Source organism: Gossypium arboreum, chromosome 6, assembly GCF_025698485.1.
Source record: "Gossypium arboreum isolate Shixiya-1 chromosome 6, ASM2569848v2, whole genome shotgun sequence".
NCBI lineage: Eukaryota > Viridiplantae > Streptophyta > Magnoliopsida > Malvales > Malvaceae > Gossypium > Gossypium arboreum.
This window is the reverse complement of record NC_069075.1, coordinates 79154483-79169684: the sequence shown is the minus strand read 5'-3', so window position 1 is coordinate 79169684 and position 15202 is coordinate 79154483. Positions and strand designations below refer to the sequence as shown.

Sequence of the window (15202 nt, the reverse complement as noted above, 5' to 3'; positions counted from 1 at the left end):
ACTGATGTTGATGATCTTGAGAAAAGATTGGCATCTCTACGACGACTTTGATGACAAAAAGAAGGGAAATGTGTAAATGATATGAAGTACAAAATAAATTCTATATATTTATGTATTATATTCATGAAGGACTTAGCTGAAATTATATATATGTTAGATAATAACCCGATACCTTTTAACTTCCTTAGATTGATGATTTATCTGCTATTTTTATAGTAGTCGTTTTACTTTAAATTTTGCTCCATTTTTGTGCCTATAGATAGCTCCATTTCTATTTGCTTTTCTTTTCTCAATTGGATGCATTTTTATTTGAGTCAATTTGGTATTTATATAAAGTTAATATGTAATTTTTAGTTTGACTTCAATAATTAAATTGGTATTTAAACTATTTTAATTTTATATTTAGAGTGCTTTCCCAAGTATTCATTGTAATGGTTTAACATCAAATTGAATATTGAAATTGAATTAAGATATTAAATTGGGACAAAATATGGTACAAAATTAAACATCAATGTAGACTTAGGTATCAAATTAAACATATAAATATTGATTTTTTTTTACTTTTGATTTTGATTAGTCATTTAAATTTTTTAGTTTCAAGTACAATTAGGATCACAATTGTAATAATAAATAATACACATTTAAATAACTATTATCATAATTAATCATTACAAAAGATGATCATAGTTTAAATATATAAAACATAAATTTATTAATATATATATAATAAACTCAATTAAATAATAAAAGATAATAAATTCTTAAATATATATTTGTTTAATTTAAAAAGACTTTTATGAAATATTTTCAGGAAATCTACCAAACAACAGAAAATATTTTACACAGATTCATCCAAACACCAGAAAAGTAAATCATTTCCAGAAAAGTAAATCATTTTCCAGAAAAGTAAATCATTTTCCAGAAATCATTTTTCGGAAAACATTTTACTGGCAAACAAACAGGCCCTTAATCACATATTAATACATATTTACTATTTTAACCTTTATATTAAAAACAAATTTCAATAATACCAACTCCCATAAATGTCCACTAACACTTAAATGGTATAATTACCATTCAAGTACTCAAACAATTAAAATCTATAGTCATTTAATGCATTTAACTTATAGAATTTAACTTTTACGCTTTATGCGATTAAGTCCTTTTTATAAAACGAGCACACAGATGATGAAATTTTCATACGAAAATTTCACACATATCAATTCACATACTTTAAGCACGGAATATAATATTAAAATTTTTTTTTGACTTGGATTCATGGTCCCGAAACCACTGTTCCGACTAGGGTCTAAACCGAGTTGTTATAGCAGGGCATCTTCAGGAACACCTTGCTGCCTGAATGAATTATAGACTTCCAGAAAAAGTCATAAGTGAAACCTTGGATCCTCTGTAGGCAACCCACTAAATTGCCCCACTGTTTGCAGCATTTGAAACATTACTAGTTTTAATTCAAAATGTTGAGCCTGAATATGCAGCCTAACAATTCCTGGACTTAGATCATCTAAGATTGGCACTACATGTTCTCTAATGGGTCTGTCTATGTCATCTATAGTTTGAGGAATATCAGCATCCCTTCCATTCTGATGTAATGGCTCTTCTCTTACCTAATCATTTCTAATTCTTTCCATCTCTCACAGCTCTTTTCTCCTTCGCCTTAAGGTTCTCTCGATCTCTGGATCAAAACAATACTTTGTATTCTCCAAAATATTTCTATGCATGCACTAGCATAGACCTAAAAAAATAAAAATCAAAACAACTAATTAAACTAAATTAACAGAAATTAAACAGATAATAAAAACTAATTTTTAACCAATATTGTCGATTCCCGGCAATGGCGCAAAAAATTGTTGCGTGTAAATATGTAATGCAAATGTGCAAGTGTACACGTTGATTCAAGTAATATAATGATATGTGAGTATCATCTCCACAGGAATCGAAAATTGATTAGAATTGGTTGGTATTATTACTGTAGATTTAACTAATAAAACTATACAAAGGAAACAGAGTATAAAGTGATGAAAGGGATTAATAAATAAACTAATAATATCAATTATAACTAAAAAATGACAAAGTAATCTAAACGTCGTGGCAATTCACAAAGAAAAAGTAGAGAGTATTTCTGTTGTTGAATGATAAAAGTTGGAATTACTCATGAAATATTTTCAAAACATAATAATGCCATGGCAAAATTTTCACTAAACTAGTGCCCAGAGAATTACTACTACAGTCTACTTCTTTCGAGAGTTAGATTTTAGTTATTATTTCTGAGTTTGTGTATGTCTAAGAGTCACGAATGATAACCACACTAACGTTCCTCACCTGTACAAATCGCAACTTCTATGTCTAGAGTGCTACAAATATTCGTTCGAGTACTTGTCTATATCAGTCGATTAATAATCTGATGTATTTAATCCTTTCAGATTCAAATCCATCTAAGACCATATCATGCATTCAACTATGTCTAGAGCTTGCATACATGCATTCAAAATAAACATGAATCGAATGAAACAATGATTTTAATCAGAATCATATCATAGGCATTACAGATAATTCAGTATCCACCCAAATAATTCCAACCCAAAGATAATTAGCTCATGGGTTGGGCAATGAAAAAAGAAATTAAATCATTCATCAACATTCTTCCAGTTTTACGAATCACAAAAATTAAAACCAAGAAAAATAAAACAAAAGCAGAACTGCAAGAAGTTCTCGCTACACTCCAGCTTCTTCTGAAGATTTTATGCAAAACTAAGGTAAATTTCTCTTCCCTTTCTTCGTCTTTGTGATCCCTTCTTTTTAGCATCTATCCTCTTATTCTCTTCTGAATTTTTCACACAGTTTTGTATAACCTCAAGTATTTGTATAACCCACATAGACTGCCCATCAAACTGCGGATGAAAAGTCATGCTAAAGTCTAGTCGAGTATCAAAAGCCTCATACAACTTCTTCCAAAACCGATATGTAAAATGAGAATCCAAATTTAAAATGATAGATACTAATACTCCATGCAGTCTCACTATTTCTAAAATATACAAACTCGTCAACTTCTGCATATAGGTGATTATTATACATATTTTAAAATAAATAAAAAGGTAAATAACTAAAAAAATGAACAAATTTAAAATGAAAAAAAAATTCAGAAGTATGAATTGAAGTAGGAGTTACATTTGGATGAGAATTTGGATTGGATGAGTTAGGAAGTAAATCCGAAAAATTTTCTTTTAAAAGCAACTCTGAATTTGATTTATAAATAGGGAGACAAACAATTAAAAATATGTCCAAGGACATTCAAAATGGATATACTTTTTTTTTCACTTATTTTTCTTTTTTGGTTTGCATGTCGTGATTCCATTGAGTACAATTTCTTTTAAATAAAGTTCTTGAATCTTTTTTGAAAATTCATAAACAAAAGTTAAAAGTTGTATTTTTCACAAAAATCGAAGAATGATCTTCAATGAAAATGGTGTTTCATCATATTCAAGACCCTTGCACCAACGGAGGTTGTGCTCTTTGAAAACTCTAAAAAAAAATCATGCAAAAGAAAAAAAAGACTTGAACTCCTCTTTTTTTTTTTTTTTTTGAAATGCGGAAGCTTATTGGTTACTAGGAAAAGCTATGAGAGAAGAAATATGAAAGAGAGGAGTTGAAGAGAGGAATTTTTTTTCAAAGTTTATTGTTAAGAAACCTAATTTTTTCTCTTGTGTAAGAATAAACTCATAATTGAATAATGATTTTTAATCTAGTTATTTTTATCATTACTTTGTTCACACTTTAGAAAGCTTTATAAAAGCTTTTAACTAGTCTATAATTTTTTTAACACAATTTTATAATTTTTATAAGATAATAAAAGAGTAGGGATCAAATTGATAACAATTGCAAAGGTTAAGGGTTAAATTTATGATTACACCAAAATTTTTAACAAAGTTAACAGAGGTACCGAATGAGCAAATCAAAAAGTAGGGGGGCCAATTTGGAGCAAATAAAAGTAGAGGACTAAATCCGCACAAATCCATAAGTACAGGGACAGACTAAATCCAGACAAATAGATAAGTACAGGGACCATCCTCAGAATTTAACCAATCCAGAACTTTCTTTTTTTTGAACCAATCCAAAACTTTAAATGCGTAAAAATGGTAAAAACTACTATTCCCAACTGCAGCGATAAATTCTCATCACACGTAACTATTTCATTATCATTATGATAACAGGTTATTTGCATCTCTACCAAATCACTATCTCACAACAAAACAATGCCTCACCCACAACGTTTACCAAAAAAAGCACACAACTCAACATGCCCTCCCTAGATTTTACTCCATCGTTTTGGCTTTGCCTACTCAGTTTCAAGGTTCAATCACAAATAGAGGCTGTTAAAGGATAACAAACAAAATGTCAGAGCAACAGGGTGAAATAGAATCAAATTGCTTCAAATTTACAATATATATTACTTGGAATCCAGGAAGTCCAGAATACTCACCATATCAACGCTGACTGCTTTGCCATCTTCTGCAAGGATCTCAACTATGGTTCCCGACTGATCAGCCTAAAGCAATAAGCATTTTTCAGTTAAGAGACAGTTTGACAATTTCATAGATGGTGAATATAACAAAACATTCTCTTGATTATGGGCCATATAACACATTACAGTCTGCCACTACAACAGCTGCAATTATGGGCTGTAATCACCAAAGAGAATCAAAATGCAGCTTTCTGGTTAGCTGTTGAGAGTGATCCGATACAAAAAACTAATAGTACCCATGCCTTCCACTGGCTGAATCTCAATTTGCCTATATTTGGCTACATCAGCTTTAATTAACCAAGTAGTTAAGCCAATAGCTACTCACAAATTTTTCTCAATATATGATACAACAGAGAACACAAAAATGCATGCAATGAACCTCAACCACTGTCCATCTATTATAAAAACTGTTTACATATTCATAAACATGGTTTGGAACATTTTACCTTTGACGGGTAAATATCAAAGTTTTGTTAAGGTTAAACTATTATCAAGGAAGCATAAGCGGTCAATTCAAAAAATGGAAACATAACTGGCCATCTAAATGAAAACATACAGCAGCGTCAAACACTAATAACCAGAAAGTACTCGTCAAGCTAGCCTCAAGTTTTAGTTGGAGTATTGAAACTTTATGCCTTTCATATTCAAATATCCTAACCAAAATTAGAAACAAAACTCTTGATGTCAACTAAATGAATCTTTTCCTCCCAGTTTGCCTATGTTAAAAGCATACTCTTAAAAACATGAAAAGAGCAATTGACTCGTAAATTTACCGAGGCACACGATAGAGGACCCTTAGGTGCAGATTAGAACTCCTATTATCATTTGGGCTTGCTACCTTTATGCTGACCAGCAGCGAAAAGCACAAGACATATGGAGGAGAATGAGAATACGAATGATGAAGGATGAAGCCAAATGGAGAAGAGCACAGAACCACTTTTGTGTGGGGAATACTGTAGCTTCAAATATCCCATTTTGGATGAGAGGTATCCTTCTAAGCTCACATGGGATGATGTTCTCGAGAATGGTACAATGATAGTACTGAGGAAGATTGGGAAGTGCTGATTTCATCAACTCCCTTGCAGCCAAAACAACCAGTCTCAGAAGAATTGAACAGTTTGAACTGTGGAGGTGGTTTTCAAATTTTTATTGAACGGACTAAGGCAAATCTGGAGAATGGTGGAGAATTTTGCTCTTGTATATGTAGGAAATGATTTCTTTCTGGTAAGAGCTAATAACCAGGACGATTATAACTTTCTTTTATATGAAGGTTCTTGGATTGTTGCAAGACATTATTTGACATTTGGAAGATGGAAACCTTTATTCCATCTGATTAAAAAGATTATTAGCACAACTGTGTAGATAATTTTAGGATCAAGCCCCAACCCATAGACCAAAAATTATAGATGTAAGTTAGCAGGAACTTTATTTCCTTATAGCTTGTACTTTGTAGCACAGAACCCCATAAAATTTACATGATTCGGGTGGGCCTAAGAAATTTTGCAAGGAACACTTACTACCTCAACAGGTTGGGCTGTCAAGCACCTGATGAGACTAAAGTGACCCCTAGCCCCCATAAGGCAACAATCTCAGTCCACCCCCAATCCCCTGGTGACACCCGAGAGACTGAACCTGCAACCTCCCTCTAATAACATCTCTAAGGATCAAGTCTCAACCACTAGACCAAATGCTACAGCTGTTAGTTAGCAGGGAATTGATTAACTTCTAAGCTAGCAGCACAAAACCCTGTATGCAAACATGCTGCAAGCAGGCCTAAGGGGCTCTGCAAGGCACTTGGTATCCTAATAGTTTGGACCGTCAAGCATATGATGAGTTTAGGGTGATCTCTGCCTCATAAACCAAAAGATACCTAGAAACCTTCATGAGCCCATTTGTTATCAAATTCCAGTCTGTGTTGCTTGGAACACTCGAAGTTTATTAAAAGAAACTTCAAGTCTCTAAGAGCTTCAGAGTCTATTTCAAACTTTCTTTAAAAGTTCAGACTTAAATATATCAATATTATTCTACATCAGGAATATCAAAGTACTCTAAAATAATGAGAAAAAATGTAAAGGAACACTAACATTTGTATGACTAAAATCATTATATCTTTTCTAGGCAGAAAGAATAAAAACTTACCTCTATTTCATTCATCAACTTCATTGCCTCAATGATGCATAAAACTTGACCCTTCTGCACTTTGTCTCCAACCTACAGATTGCATAAGTCCAAAGAGCCAAAGAGAATCAACTGCAGGATAGACATAATACCAATGGCATTAAAACAATAAAACCTAACATGGAATACAAACCTTCACAAATGGTGGTTCACCAGGAGCCGGACTTCTGTAGAATGTACCGGCCATTGGACATTTAAGAGGCGGAAGTGATGATTTGGCTGACTTAGAAGCAGCTAGGGAAGGTGCTGGAGTTGGGGCAGCAGATGCTTGACCAGCAGGAAGTGCAGGGACAGATGGGGGCGGAGGCATTACTGGTAGTTGAGAGGCTGACTGCATCATCACAACTGGAGCTGCAGATGGTGGTTGTGGCAAGGCCTCCTTTTTCCGAATTACCAGTTCACAGTCAAGTTGTTTAAGCTGCAACTCCACAATATCTCGTGAATCAACTAGCCTAGAAGAAAACATATAATAACCATGAAATTGATCAACCTTAGGGGAAATGAAAAACAGCCAAAAACCTCTTAAAGAAACATACTTTACTAGACTTGAAACTTGATTAAGGAATTCTGCAATTGACTCTTCTGTGGCCATAGCTAGAGGAGATACATCGCTTGATGTCTTAGCATCCTTTGCTTCTGCTGTTGGTGCCCCTGATTTGATTGTAGGTGCAGCAGAAGCATTTGATGATCCATCTATGGCAACCTTTGAAGGCAACAGATGATTCCAAAAGCATGTTTAAGATGGAATCAAAACTTGGAAACTGATACTCTAACCAAAATCATTTAAAAGAGGTTTACCTCATTAAGTTGGGCTTTCACCACTGTTTTAGAGTTCTGACCATGTTGCAAACTCTGCAATGTAAAGACTAGAAACATTTTCAATTCAACAAAGAAAATCAGCAGTTAAAGTGCACTTGGCAGAAAAACATAAAATTTCAGTTTTTCTTTTTATTATATGTCTATAATTCATAGCAAAAAACAAAATGTTTGAGAGCTGCACAAGTAGAAAGATGTCAATTTTCAACCATTGATGAGCCTCACACTCTCATATTACATTGCATGGATGACAACCATAATATAGAGACTAAAAAACCAACTGTTTATATCCAAATAACTCCATTAATAGTGAGGTGAGAGAAAAAAATTTCTTTTTAGACTTAATGAAAACCTTGGCCACATTATTTTGCAAGCAATTAAGAATCTGGTAACCACGAGTCAACTATAATATGTGTAACTGCATAAATTTTCTTCACATAGTTTAGCCAATCATCGGAAAGTGTTAAATCACCACTAAGGAGTGAACTTAATTGCATTCATGAAAGCATTAAGAATGTCCTAAAGGAATTCATTTAACTTTGCATTGTAATGTATTATCACCATGTCTGCAGGTGGAGCTGACAGATTATTCTAAATGTTCAGGACTGGTCCTTCTAACAAAACCATCCTCCTCCAAATTATGCAAAAAGTATCAGCTCTATGCAATTAAAATTGCAGTTTTTCCTAGTTTCTTGTCTCTTAGACATGTCTTTATGTTAAACAAGAACCATATTATAGTTTCATCTAGTAAAAACTACAACAAACACTAACTTATAACTTTATAGAATTATGGAATAAAATATGATAGACCTGGATGATTAATATAATCTGTCAATAAGAGATTTGGGGCTGTCAATTAGGGATTTGGAGATAATTTAGGACGTTAGGTTTTTTTGCTATGTAAAGTCTTAATAAAGAGATCCCTAGCCTAGAATCAATGATCTCTATCAATTAAGGGAATTTCATACCTAATCAGTGGTATGCTTCCCTATATATTATGTTGAACTTTTTCAGAATAAATTATTCTGAAAATTACAACCATTTGTTCCAAACTCTCTTATTTTGTACTAAAGTTTCTAGTCTAAAACCTAATTTTTGTCCACAACTTTTTTTTCCTTAAATCCGCATGGTATCAAAGCTAGCTTGATTTTCTTTTATGGTTGAAACAACCATCGTGGAGAGAAAAATACTTGAGGCCAAAAGCTCCACTCTTAGTAGAAAATACAGAACCACCATATTTCACACAAGTGAAAATTCAGCCCATGTTTCAAAGGAAAATGAAGCTTAAATTAGCAGCAAGAGAAAACCCTGGTGTGGCTGTGCCTTTGAAGCACCAAATGAAGAGCAAGGGCAGAAAAATACTCAAAAATTGTCTCATTGTACAAAGGAACAACAAGAGGACCCGTACAATATTTCCAATCTCCACGATCCCAAGTAAATTCCCCAAATTCCTTATATTTTTTGGCTCAGAAAAGTAATTTTGTTTATGCACTCAGTGTTAATCCTAGCTAAACAAATTCTTGGATCATAGATTCTGGAGCAACTGATCATACGACAAGCTACTCCCAATTATTTTCCACTTACATTCCTTGAGTAGGGAATAAAAAAGTCAAGATTGTTGATGGGTCTCTCTTGACAATTGCTAGGACCAAATCCATTGTGATATCCCCATCTATAACCTTGCATCATGTCCTTCACATCCCTAAATTCTCTTGTAATCTTCTGTCCATTACTAAAATAACTAATGATCTCAGGATTGGTGTTAAGTTTTACCCTTCTCAACACGAGTTTCATGACATGGCCTCAAGGAGAACAACTGGCAGTGCTAGGGAAAGTGGAGGTCTTTTGTCCATTTCTGATGATGTTACACTTTAGCATTACAGATTAGGACATCCAAATTTTTATTATTTAAAACATTTTCTTCCTAATTTATTAAACACTAAAAGGCTGCCTTCATATCAGTGTGCGATCAGTGAATTGGCTAAACATTACCAATCATCCTTTCCCCTAGACCTTATAAATCCTCACAACAAGTTATGCTAATTCATAATGATATGTTTCGAGACCATATAGGATTTTTACTATGTCTGGTAAAAAATGGTTTATTACTTTTATTGGCGATCATAATTGGTTTAGTTGGGTACACTTATTAAGGGATAAATCTTAAGCAAAATATGTATTTAAGCTTTTTCATACAATGATAACGACAAAATTTGAAGAAAAAATAAAATTCTTGAGAAGTGATAATGGTAAAGAGTATTTTAATATGGTATTAGGGGATTTCTTCTCATAAAAAGGTATAGTACATCAAAGCTCATGCATTGACACACCCCAACAAAATGGCATAACTAAAAGAAAAACACCTTCTTGAAGTCACTAGGGCATTGTCGTTTACTAATAGGGTTCCTAAATATCTATGGGGAGAAGCTCTTTCGACTGCTACATACCAGAGTCAAAGAAATTGGACTGAAACTTCTCAACACTATCGAAAGTCTATACTTCGTTGTTCAAAACCTCACTGAAGTTCTAGGTAATCCTCATGTTAAATCTATCCACATGAGTTTCCCTAATTCTAAGTTAGCTCATTTTGAGTCTAGCATGAAATTGTGTTAAGTATCCCATCTCAAAATTTGTTTCCTACAAAAATCTATCATCAATGCTCTTTGTGTTTTCCTCACATTCGTCTAGTGTCGAGATTCCAAAATATTTACAATACACAATTAGTAGTTAAAGGGTTTACCCAAACCTATACCTTCGCACCTGTAGCAAAACTAAATACAATAAGAGTGCTACTAACAATTGCAACTAACTTTGATTGGTCACTCCAACAACTAGATGTAAAGAATGCATTCCTCAATGGTAACTTAAAGGAAGAAATTAACATGGATCCACCCCCAAGTTTTGAATGGAAATATGGATCGAACGTATGTAAATTAAAAAAGGCCTTTATGGTTGAAGCAATTACCAAGTGCTTAGGTGGGGAGATTTACTCAGTTTGTGAAGAAACAAGGCTATACTCAAGGATAAAAAGATCACATGTTCAGAAAGCATTCAATTAATGGGAAGATAACAATTTTGATACTATATGTTGATGATATTATTCTCATAGGAGATGACAAGTGAAATGAAGAGATTGAAGAAATGCTAAGCTTTTGGGTAAAAGTATCATGGAGGCCCTTGTATTAGGTGTCGGATTGCATTTTGCCTTCTCTACTCAAAAAATGGGCAAATTAGTCCCTATATGTTAGGTCAAAGAGCAAACCAGTCCTTCTATTAAAAATTTCATCCATTTCTACTGTTAAAAACTGATCATTGTATATCAGCATAAGATACATGCGATACATGTCACTGTCTAGTTATTCCATCAACGACACTAATTTTTAACAGAACAAATGGATGAAATTTTTATTAGTAAAGACCAATTAGCTCTTTGGTCTAACGTACATGGACTAATTTGTCCATTTTTCAAGTAGAAGAGGTAAAATGCAATCTAACTCCTAATGATGAGGTCTCCATGGTACTTTTACCTAGCTTTTGAGGTTGAAATCAAATACTTGGGATTACTAAAATATTTTCCTGGTATGGAGGTAGCTCGATCAAGGAAAGAGATTGCAATGTCACAAAAAAAAGAAAATATGTGATGCATCTACTTCAAGAAACTGGCATGAATGGTTGCCCTATTAAGACCCTTATTGACCCAAATCAAAAACTTGGAGAGCTTGATTGACCCAAATCAATAGGGGAGCCCTAATGAACACATCTAAATACCAGAAACTAGTTGGGAAGTTGATTAATTTATCACATAACCAAACATTGCATTTTTGGTATGCTTTGTAAGCCAATTCAAGCATTTCCCCCGAAGAACATCTTCAAGCAATCTATCGCATCTTGAGATACTAAAAAAACCCTTCCGGGAATGGATTATTTTTCAGAAAGAACAATCAACAAAGCATGAAGTCCACAGCAAGATCCATTACATATCAAAAAAATTAGGTAATCATACGTCCGCCTGGGGACATTGGCAACTTTGATAAGTAAAAAACAGAATGTGGAGACCTGTAGTAATGCTGAAGCAATTTAAAGATCCATGGCACATAGATTGCAACATGATGTGGCTTAAACATATTTTGGAAGACGAAGACTTGTGACTATGAGAAGCTATATTGTAACAACAAAAGCAACCATTAGCATTGCCTACAATCCAATCCAACATGTCAAAAGCAAGCATGTTGAGGTTTATAGGCAATTCATAAAGGAAAATATTGAGATTGGAATATTTTGTATGTCATTTATCCCAACATCACAATAAGTGGCAAATATTCTCACAAAGAGATTGTTCAAATCAAACCTTGGGTGGGTATGATCAATATCTATGCAACAACTTGAAGGGAGTGTAGAATTATGGAATAAAATATGATAGACCTAAATATTTAATATAACATGTCAATAATGCCTTTGAAGTTGTAAATTAGGGACTTGGAGATAATTTTGAACATTGGATTTTTTCATGTGAAGTCTTAATAAAGAGATCCTCAAGCCAAGGATCTTTAGCAATTAAGGGAATTTCATATCATATTTAGTGGTATACTTTTCCTATAAGTAATGCTAATTTTTTTTTAAGAATGAAGTATCCAAAAAGTAACAACCTTTTGTTCCAAACTCTCTTATTTTTATGTCCTAAAGTTTCTATTGTATAACATTATTTTTGTCCTCAACCTTTTTTCTTAAGTCCACAAAACTATCACCATCCACACATCCTTTTGCCATCATTCCAAATGGAAACATTATAATTTTTATGCAATTTTATTTTCCATTGCTATTAACCTCTTAAATCAATGTATCTTCTAAATTTTAAGTTTGAGAATTAGTTTTCATGCATCTCTTGCACACAATATATCAAAACATATGAAGGTAAACAAATTATACTTTCTTTAATCATTTTGACCTCATTTTTCTAGTGCATTATATTTTGAGAGTTAATTCTCATGCACAAGATTAAATTTAATACATCTGTGTGTTTTGTACCATAAAATATCTAGGCGAATACATGTGGACTGTCATTCAGAAGAAAAAAGATCAGCTTAAGTTAGTCAGCTAAGTTAATGGAACTATGCCAATAATTTAAATGGTGACACATAAATTCAATAATAGACTTAAACTTTTTCTTGATACAATAAGTTAACTACTTTCTTAAAGAGAAATCATTCATGAAATACATTTTGTACTATAGATCTTAAAACGAGAAGTAATTAGTATACTCTTTGATTTACATGTATAATATAAGATCAATCAAAGCATAAGTTAATCCAGTAGAATAGATGATAGAACAAATTTATGATGAATCTGACACAATAGACTTTATTAAAAAGGGCTAAAACATTTATCAGATTTAGATGTCAACAATTGATTAATAATACGTAGCAATAGCTTTTTACAATCTGTAGTGACCTACTGAATTTGGGATTGTAATCCTAAATAGCAACCCAACAAATAATCTCTTGATTCTAAAGGGCAGCTCCATTCCACAAAAAAGTTGCATGATTGTTTTTCATTGTCAGCAGGGCCTAAAGGACATTATACTCTAACAGTAATTTCTACTACGGAATAGTATTGTAAAATAGGTCATCAAGCATTTTACCTTGTTAAGGGATTTAGCACTTAACATATAACTCAGATTTTGGTCAAACTTCCACGATGAAAAAGATTAAAATAATGAAAAACATTAAAATTATTTTAAAACTAGCATTAGTTATAACTAAGAAGGCAATGGGGCTCATTTCCTAGCTGCCGGAAAAAAGAAAATTCCATTAATCCTACTAATAAGAAAAGCTTTGATCCTTTAGAATGAATTTTTGCTTAGTAAAGCTTTGGTTTCCATCCTTTGGATTTCCACACATGATACCTCAATTTATCTGAAGCATCAAAGCCAGTTGCATTCTATAAATTGTCAATTTCCTAGCTTGTATATTTCCTTTAACTCCCGTGCACAGAGCTAGTTTCCAATCTTTATTTAGTTTCATATAAACTCTTACAAAATGTATTTGGCTTAAATTACAATTTACTATTATCCCAAAAAAAACCTGAAACTTACAAGTTGTATTATCCAAAAACAAAAAGAAAACAGAAAAATAACAAGATAATATTTTTAACATATGATATATGAGAGAACACTAAGAAATACTTAGTTTATGGTTGTAATGTTATGGTACAGAGGTTCAGCCTAAAATGGAATCAGCAGAACATAATCCTTCATTCCTCTACTTATTCATAAAACTCTTCTATCACAAAAAGGTGCGCAGTTGACCAGCAATGAAGAAAACTGCACTTCTGGCGCAAGAAACATATTGTTTCACAAATAAGCTGCCTGGAGACCATGCAAATGAAAGCACAGGCATCAAACATTCAAGTCTTTTGCTCTTTCAGTGAATGATGACAGAAAGATCAGACCATGCTGTGACATGGCAAAAGCTATTACTTATTGTTGTATAAATATTTTTTAAAAAAAAGAACAAATTTCCTCGCTTTCCTCCCCCTACCCCTACCTTCCTATCTATTCCCATAATATTGGATAAACTAATTTTTATTTCTAGCACAATACATGGAAGAGAAATGACCAAGAAAAAAAAAACCATCTAATTGCAAACTCAAAGAGAAACAAGCATTCCATTTTCCTTCTGGACATTTGCTTTTACTTTTCCAAAAGTTGCTGAAAGAAAATTCATGTTTGGTTTAACCATGGAGATAACTAAAAATGTCGCACACATAAACAATTTTCAATTTCACAACGGGCAAAATAATTTGTAATTCGTTAATGTAAATAATTTTTTGTATCCAATAATAACAAAAAAAGCCTAATATACGAGGCCAATATGCAAATAAAACAGCATTGAACACATTTATGAAAGCAAGAAAATTTAAATGCAAAGATAAACAAACATCTTCTCCTCTCTTTGCTACTAAATTTAACAACAAAAAGGCAAGAATTCAAGCTTAAATTTGCTCAAACAATGGAGATCACCAATTTACACTCTGCTTCTCTCATAGCAACAACAAAAAAGGGAAAAATCTAAGCAAAGATTCACAGAATAATATATATTATCTCTTCCTAGTATGGAATTTGGCATTAACGGATTGAAAGCAGCTAAAAATGCATACTAAAGAAATAAAACTACAAAAACGGAGAAAATTTAAAAAGATGGTAGTTACCTTGGAGAAGAATCGAAGGTTTGGCCTCGAAGAAAAGCGAAAGGAGACGATGGAGAGCTGAAGGTTAGTGGAATTAGGCAAGGCAGTGGTTGTTTTAGCAACGGAAGTGAAGGCAGCGGAGGATGTTGTTGAGAGTGAAGAGGCCATTTATTTTTCAATCGACAGAGAGAATAAGAAATGAGATTGGATTTGTAAGAGAGAAGAACTTGAAACGAAATGAGAAAAAGAATTTAAAAGAGTTACAGAGAAGAAATGAAAGGAAAGGGATTTTGAAAAGTGCTTTTAAAAATTTGAGTATTTATTATTGTTGTTAAAAATATTTTTAAGAAATAAAATGTTTATTTTATATATATATATATATATATATATATATATATATATGATATTATAAAGTAATAAATATGTATTTAAATAATGTTTAAATTAATTAATATTATGATATTTTAATAATAATATAAAAAA

At 32.6% G+C, this 15202-nt stretch overlaps 1 protein-coding gene across 1 annotated transcript; it reads right to left on the bottom strand.

Annotated features, from left to right (window-relative positions):
- Positions 1–3990: 3990 nt before the first annotated feature.
- Positions 3991–15006, bottom strand: LOC108486556 (biotin carboxyl carrier protein of acetyl-CoA carboxylase, chloroplastic-like). The gene is made up of 7 exons (XM_017790673.2): positions 14741–15006; positions 7517–7570; positions 7255–7421; positions 6852–7170; positions 6680–6751; positions 4499–4564; positions 3991–4388 (listed from the first exon to the last, which is right to left on the bottom strand). Exons 1-7 carry the CDS (start codon positions 14885–14887, stop codon positions 4365–4367), a joined length of 849 nt encoding a protein of 282 aa, XP_017646162.1. The 5' UTR covers positions 14888–15006; the 3' UTR covers positions 3991–4364.
- Positions 15007–15202: the final 196 nt, after the last annotated feature.